This window comes from Mus pahari, chromosome 17 (genome assembly GCF_900095145.1).
Source record: "Mus pahari chromosome 17, PAHARI_EIJ_v1.1, whole genome shotgun sequence".
NCBI classification, from domain to species: Eukaryota; Metazoa; Chordata; class Mammalia; order Rodentia; family Muridae; genus Mus; species Mus pahari.
Genome location: NC_034606.1, coordinates 63146342 through 63154396, shown reverse-complemented (window position 1 = coordinate 63154396; position 8055 = coordinate 63146342). Strand labels below are relative to the sequence as shown.

At 45.9% G+C, this 8055-nt stretch overlaps 1 protein-coding gene across 1 annotated transcript in view; it reads left to right on the top strand.

Moving 5' to 3' along the window:
- Window positions 1-2393: 2393 nt before the first annotated feature.
- Window positions 2394-8055, top strand: part of Ccnt1 (cyclin T1) — a 22808-nt gene continuing 17146 nt past the window's right edge. The window contains exons 1-2 of the mRNA XM_021216572.2: window positions 2394-2774; window positions 5166-5247. Coding sequence (XP_021072231.1) covers window positions 2614-2774; window positions 5166-5247 — 243 coding nt within the window. The 5' untranslated portion in view covers window positions 2394-2613. The remainder of the gene's footprint in view (window positions 2775-5165; window positions 5248-8055) is intronic.

The following is an 8055-nucleotide window of genomic DNA, read 5'->3' as shown; positions in this document are numbered from 1 at the left end:
AAAAAAAAAAAAAAAGAAAACTTTGTGCAATGTATTTTGATCATCTGCATTCACCCCCACCTTCTCCATCTCCCCCAGAGGCCCTCCATTTTGTCTCCTTCCTAACTGCATGGCCTCCTTTCCCTATTCAGTGAGTCTACCTAGCTGCACATGGGTGTGGGGTCATCCTCTGAGGCATGGGCAACTGGCCAGTGGTCACTTTCTCCTCAGAAGCCACCACCCCTGTCCTGTCTTGGAACTCATGATGTAGACCAGGCTGGTCCTCAAACTCAGAGATCTGCCTGCCTTTGCCTCCAGGACAGGAGGGATTGTTACACAGTGAAAATCCTATCTCAAAAGGATTTGAGGGTCCGTGAGATGGCTCAGTTGAGTAAAGGTGTCTGACATTGAGCCTGATGACCCATGTTTAATCTTTGGTAAACATGGTCCTGTGGTAGAAAGGACACTCTAAAATTATCTTCTGACCTCTAGCCTTACACTGTGGCACGTGAAAGCCATGTTATATATGCACAAGCACATGTACACAAACTCAGTTTTTATTTTTTATTTATTTTTTTGGTTTTTCTCTGTGTAGCCCTGGCTGTCCTGGAACTCACTGTGTAGACCAGGCTGGCCTTGAACTCAGAAATCTGCCTGCCTCTGCCTTCCGAGTGCTGGGATTAAAGTGCGCCACCACGCCCAGTCAAACACTCAGTTTTTAAATTAAAAAAAAAAAAAAATCCCTGAAGAAGGAATCTTGGAGAGGGGAGGCTGAGGAGGACTGGGAGAAGCTACAGTTGGGGTGTATATGAGAGGAAAAAAACCTCAAAAAAGACAAAGACAACACATGGGAACTTTTTTTTTTTTCATAATTTATTTTTTGGAGACAGGATCTCTCTATGTAGTCCTGGCTCTTGTTACATATTCCAGGTTAAATAACCTGCTCAGGTTTGAAAGCTGGAGCGGGCCAGCGACCTAACAGAAGCCTTGAACATAGAAAATTTCCACATGGTGCTGGTGGTAACTTTCCACACGGTAAAAGGCAGTTTTGGTTCATCCATGAGCAGATCCTAGTATACTTTTGGGCTTCTAAACTATTTAGTCTTTGTTCACCCTGCCTCGGGGCACTTGAGGTCATCAGAGGACAACTAGCTAAAGTCAGTTCTCTCTTTGATCCATGATGGGGGTTCCGGGGGATTTAATTCACAGAGTTGGCAGCAGTCTCTCCTACCTAAGTCACCTCGAGGGGCCCCTCATTTATGCAGACACACGTTCCAGAGGACTTCTGGTGGGAAAAAATCATAGCCCCAAATCTTCAAGACTGATTGCCAATCCCCCTGCTAGTGGGTGGATACAGTGGGCTCTTGGGATTGTGTGAACATCAGTACTGAGTTCAAGGCATTGACTGAGGCCTGGGGACAGAGACACCCTGGAGCAGCCAGGAGGCTGAGGCGGACATCAGCCCCAGCTTGCTTTTTACAGCCTCACAAAGTGGACCTGGGAGTGAGGCCAGAGCACAAATTATCTCTTGATCTCCTCCTCCTGATAATCCTCCCCAATGCAGGACACAAATTATCTCCTGATCTCCTATGCTTGGTAACCTTTCCCTACGGGTGGGTTTCCTAGAACTACTGACCTGACCCGCACCGGCGCTTGCATAGCCTTGGGCCTTGGCTGGATGTTTGGAATCTGAGCCTGCAAGCTTATCGCCTTCAGTGACAAGAGGAAAGAATGCAAAAGAAAAAGGCCTCCTGACCTAAACGATACACGATCGGTCGCGTTCTTGAGCGTGGCGGGGTGGTGCAAGTCTTTAATCCCAGCACTCGGGCAAAACCCGACGCACTTCTGAGCTCCAGGGATGCCAATAATAAGAAAACAAAGAGAGAAAAGGACCCCTTTACCCCCCACCACCCAACCAAACACAACACGTCCTGTCCTTTGGACGTGGAGGCATGAGATCAGTAGTGTTGCTTTGATTCCTTCCAGATGATTGGCCGCAGTGAAACGGAGGAAAAGGCTGCTCCAAAATAGGAGAGCCGCTTCCAAACGCGCCGGCGTTCTCCACGCTGCAGCTAAGAACCCAGGAACCTTTCAGCGGCTTTCGCGTTTCCGCCCGGGGCAGGGCTACTCACTGTCTTGTCCTTTCTCGCTTTTCCGAGAGTCTCGCCTATTTCCCCTGCCGCTTTTTCCGTAAGCCCGGTGTTACCCAGGCGCCTCCATCACGGACGTCGTCGGAAACGACCCAGCCAAGCTCAGCGAGCGTCAACCAGGACCCCGCCGGCGAGGCCCCCTTAACGCGGTTCTCGCGCGGAAAGACGAGACATTTAAAGCACGACGTCAGATCGTCCCGCCCGCCGGGAGGTCACATGACCGGAGCCTGCGTCCCGGCCGTCGGTCGGTTCCTAGCCGCGGACTGGCTGTGGATCCGTCTACAGGGTGTCGGAGGGGTCATTCCGGAAGTCGGCGCTGGACGCTTCGGCTTCCTGGGCGGAAGTGTGTCACAACCTCGGTGGTCGCCCCTTTGGAGGAAGTTCGTCACGTCGCAGTTGTCTCGGCACGGCGGATGTGTGTCGCCGCCTCGGTGACGCTGGGAAGTGCTTGCAGCCCCCGCCGCTGCCTCTTGGTTGAAGCACTATGGAGGGAGAGAGGAAGAACAACAACAAGCGGTGGTATTTTACCCGAGAGCAGCTGGAGAACAGCCCGTCGCGGCGCTTTGGCGTGGACTCCGATAAAGAACTCTCTTACCGCCAGCAGGCGGCCAATCTCCTCCAGGACATGGGACAACGTCTGAACGTGTATCCTTTCGGCCTAGGCCATCTGCCTGGGAGCGCGTCCGGCCATGCTTCGGCGGCCGGGCCGGCGACGCTGGCGGCGACAGAAGCGGGTGAGGTGGTGGCAGGAGCTGGCCGTCTGAGTTGGGAGAGCCCACAATGGCGCTCGCTGGCCGAGCCACGGTTCGCGCGAGGGAAGTGAGGCGGAGTCAATTTCCCGCTCGCTCACCGGTGCCACCGGCCGGGCTGCGGACTCGTCCCTCTCCTGTCTTTGTGTTTTCGCTGCTCCTTCCCAGCCCCCGTCCTCTGGATTCTGCCCTGTTTTAGTGGCTTTTGAGAGCCTCCTTTCTGCCGTGAGCTGAGGCTCCGTTTAAGACGTTTCGCTGTCGACTCTGCCTCCCCAAAGTGTATGAAAAGGGTTTCGGGAAATTCTGTACCCAAAGGACTTATGAAGGTGGTCTGGAATTGGCGCCCCAATTTTGGTTCCAAGCCCGTTTCTCTCACTAGCTGGCTAACCTGTCAGATTCTCGTTTAGAAACAAATGTCCCAATGTCCACCACCACGCTTGATATTCAAAAGTAGCTGTTTCATAGAATTTAAGAGGAAAAAACAGATGTCAGCTTAGGTTTGTAGGGGGAGGTATACGAATTGGTATGCTTAAAGTAGTTCTCAGAATATTAAGTCCTTGTGTCTCCCGGCACTAGTGATAGTTTATTCATTAGTTTTCAAAATTTAGAGGTAATGTAGTTTAGTGATTTCCCCCCTCCCAGTTTTTCTTATGAACATATAGTCTTGTGGTAAAACTGATAGCTTTAAAGTTTTTTCTGTTGTTCCTCCCATATATATATATATTTTTTTTTCCTTTTTCTTTGACTTGTAGCTTCCACTTACGTAGCATTTATTTAAGAGTGATGCTGAGGGCTAGGCCTGGTGTCCTGTGCCTTTGATCTGAGCTTTGGAGAAGTAGAGGCAGGCCAGAATTTCCTAGTAAGACCCTGTCTCCAAGAAAGAAAAAAAAGTGCAGAGTTTAGGTCTATAGTGTTTTTAAGTCTGAAGGTTGTATATATTATATAGGTGTTCTCTTTATTGCCAGTTGTTTCCCATTGAAATCCAGTTTCCCAAGCATTTGGTCAGCACACGATTAAACCTCTCTGAGTTTCTGTCTGTGTTTATGGCACCTTTTAAATGTGTGTTTGCCGCCATCATATTGTAACTTCTATGCAGACTGTTGCTGAGGTCTATGGGAATAAGTACTCTTTAAGTTTTGGGGAGGCTGGAATGGTACCCGTACAAAGGAAAGACTGGATTAGAGGAAGGCAGGAGTCTATTTTCAGTGGATGACTATCAAATGGTTTCAAAGGTTTTTACACTTCAGAGGTCATGTAATATTTCCTGAAGGAATCAGAACTAAGTAGGGTGTGGTGGTGCGTACCTTGAGTCCCATTGCTCGGGATGGGGAGATGAGCAGATCTCTACTTCTGATGCCAGCCTGGTCTACACAGCGTGTTTTAGGATAGTCAAGGATACATAGAAAAACCCTGCCTTGAACACTGCCCTCCCACCCACCTCCTTACCTCCCCCGTGGTTCCCCCCCCCCCAAAGAAAGTAGAACTGGAACACTTAATTATTGAAGTTTAGAAGGTAAGAGAGAGAAAGGTTCCAAGAGCCTAATAAGGGAGGGCCTGGTAAATATCCTTAAAAAGTTATTCTTGTGGGGCTAGAGATGGCTCACCAGTTATGAGCACTTACTGTTCAGGCAGTACCTACATGGCAGCCCACAATTGTCTATAACTGCAGTTCTAGGGTAATCTCATGCCCTCTTCTGACCTCTGTGGGCACTCATGGGACATGCCCATGGTGCACATACATGCAATCAGGCAGATGCTGATACACTTAAAAGTTTTAAAGTTATTCTTGGCCAGACAGCATGGCCTGGCAGGTAGTGGCACTTATTGGCAAACCTGGAACCTGAATTCCATCCCTGGCACTCGGGTGGGAGGATAACTGACTCCTGCAAATTGCCCTCTGACCACCACACCTGTGCTATGGCGTGCACCTCCTGCCCAAAAGTAAATGTGATGACGTTTTCCTGAGCTAAAGGATCATCTTTGCAGAAGGCAGGTGACAGGTCAGGAAGCCTGAGATCCTGTGTAGCTTTGTTTGTATTGCATATTGATATACAGCTTGCTACTTGTTTTGTTTATTCAGTCAAGAAGTTCATATTAAGTACCAGCCAGGTAGAGCACGTGCTGTCAATTGGCAGCTAATTTCCTTAGAGAAGGAAAATGAATCTGCTGCTGGGTTGGAAGAGTTAAGTTTTACTCCCCTGTGGGATCATGTATTTTGCTTGGCCATGTGTTACTTTGGGAGGGAGATTATATTGTCTGTTTCTGAACCTTAACTTAAGCACTTCAGCTCACAACTGACGATCAATACTGCTATAGTATACATGCACCGATTCTACATGATTCAGTCTTTTACACAGTTTCATCGATATGTAAGTATAATTTTCTATGGTGAAATCCCTTTGAATTTGAGTCTAGCTGCATATTTTATGATTGGTTGTTGCTATTGAACTATGATTTTAATTTTAGAATTTAGGGCTAGTCATTTTAAAGTTAGAAAAAAAATCATGATTTAAGTATAGCTTTCAGAGTGGTTATGGCCATAAGGAGACAAATATGAGTTAGATTTTGCAACATTTTTAAAAGTCTTTAAGAAAACATGTTTCAAATTTAGGATTAAAAAAAAAATTGGTTTTATTTTTGTCTGTGTTTGGGTTAGGGAATGGTGAGAGTGTGTGAGTGCCCACAGAGGCTAGGTGAGGACCTTGAAGTCCTTGGAGCTGGAGTTACTTAGGTGCTGTGAGCCGCCTAACTGGGCACTGGGAACAAAGCTAATGAGCCATCTCTAGCCCAGATAATGCATTTTGAGTTGTCTTGTTTTGATGCTAACAAACTGAAGAGAAACTGTGAAGCTAAATATAATTCCTATAATGTAAGAAATTGGCAGAGTCAGACTTAGGAGTAACAGGAAACTCTTGATCTATAGTAAAGTATTCCTATTTTTGGGTGACTAGTCAGATTAGTCATTTTGACTTTTTTTTGCCCTTAGCTCCCATAGTTCCAATTAGCCTTTATTGAGGCTATTTGATAGCACTGAAACAGAAGTAATTAATGAGAATGAAATTAAAGAGGAGTTTCCTAGTTGTCTTAGTAATTTTGAGGGTTTTCTACATTCAACTCCCCCTCCCTTTTTTTTTATCCTCCTCCTCCTCCTCCTCCTTGTCTTCTTCTTCTTAACTATGTAGTAATGGCTGGACTTGAACTATCTAGTTCTGGCTGGCTTGAATTTCCAAGCACTGGCATTATGAACAGGAGGCACATGCCTAACAAGTACTCTTTTGGTTTTTTGGGTTTTTTTCCGAGATAGGGTTTCTCTGTGTAGCCCTGGCTGTCCTGGAACTCACTCTGTAGACCAGGCTGGCCTCGAACTCAGAAATCCGCCTGCCTCTGCCTCCCAAGTGCTGGGATTAAAGGCGTGCGCCACCACGCCCGGCTCTCTTTCTTATTGTGATAAAGACTTGAAGTCTTAAATCAGGTTGTTCAGTGTGCATTTAAGTGTTAGCATATATTTCCCTGTTTAATGGCCTGCTTTCTTACTGCCTTTGTGTTAATCTTGGTTAGGACAGACTTCTGGTTCTTTCCAAAGTGCCCGCAGTAGACTGGTCGGATTAATGACCTGATAATTATTTCTTTACGGAGACATTCTTGTGGATATCACATCCTTTGTTTTTATTTGTCTCTTGTTCTGAAACGACCTCACTATGCAGCCCTGGCTGGCCTGGAACTCAGAGATTCACCTGACTTTGTCTTCTGAGTCCTGAGATTAAAGGCAAACACTACCGTAACTGGTGTCCCAAGTAGTTGATCTTCTTTAGAGTATTGGGTTTTTTTTGGTATATTCTGGAATTAGCACACCTTCTTTACAGAACATTAATTTTATAAGTTGAATTTAGCTGTGATCAATTAAAATTAGATTTAGAGGGCTTAAAACCTGGTGACATTGATGTTAGGTTTGTGAAGCCTGCTCTTGCAGATGTGTGTGTGTGTGTACGCATATATAGTGTACATGATGTGTGTGAGTGCAGTTACACTTGCTGTGGTCCACAGATTTGTGTGTGTACACATATATAGTGTGCATGATGTGTGTGAGTGCAGTTCACACTTGCTGTGGTACACATACGTAAGTCAGAGTCAGACTTTGCATAGTAAAAAGTTACAATAGAGAAACCTGTGTATTGAAAGCCCCCCTGTGCGTGTAATCATTGATCAATATTTGACATGTGGTTTCCTAGGCCTGCTTCTGTATATGAACTAGTGTGATCATGCTTCACCATATCCCTACTGTACAGCTTTCTGGAACATTGTCTTTGTGCTGGTTCTCATAATTTAGATGGCCGAAAGGAGACAGGGCATAGTAGTACACACTTGTAATTTCAAATCTTGAGGGCCAAGGCAGGAGGATCTAAAGAGTCTGAGGCTAGCAAACAAACATAACCATATTGGGGGCTGGGAGATGTATCAGTGGTGAAGTGCTTGTCATTCAATCATGACAGCCTGAGTTTGATCTTTTCAAATTCTGTAAAAGAAGTCTGGCGGTGGTGTGGCAGGGACTGAGGAAGTGGTGGTTCAGATGCAGGTGTATATGCTCATAGATAAATAGAAACAGCACTTGGGAGGCAGAGCCAGGGCTACACAGAGAAACCCTGTCTTGAAAAACCAAAAGAGAGAGAGAGAGACAGACAGACAGACACTGTTTGAAAAGAAAAGATGGAGAGAGATTGGAACACATCCCTGTCCTCAGACAAACATCCTGATAATAATTTTAAAACTTTTTTTTTAAATGTATTACTTTTTTTTTCTGGTTTTTCTTTCTTTCTTTCTTTTTTAATATTTATTTATTATATGTAAGTATGCTGTAGCTGTCTTCAGACACTCCAGAAGAGGGGGGTCAGATTTCATTACGGATGGTTGTGAGCCACCATGTGGTTGCTGGGATTTGAACTCAGGACCTTTGGAAGAGCAGTCGGTGCTCTTAACCGCTGAGCCATCTCACCAGCCCAAAACTTTTTTTTTAAAACTCTTTATTTATGGATGTTTTTCCTGAATATATGTTTATACACTACATGCTTGCTTGGTGCCTGAGGAGATCAGGAATGGGCATCAGATCCCTTGGGACTAGAGTTACAAGTGGCTTTGAGCTGCCATTCTAGGAATCAAACCTGTGGTTTTTTTCGGGGGGG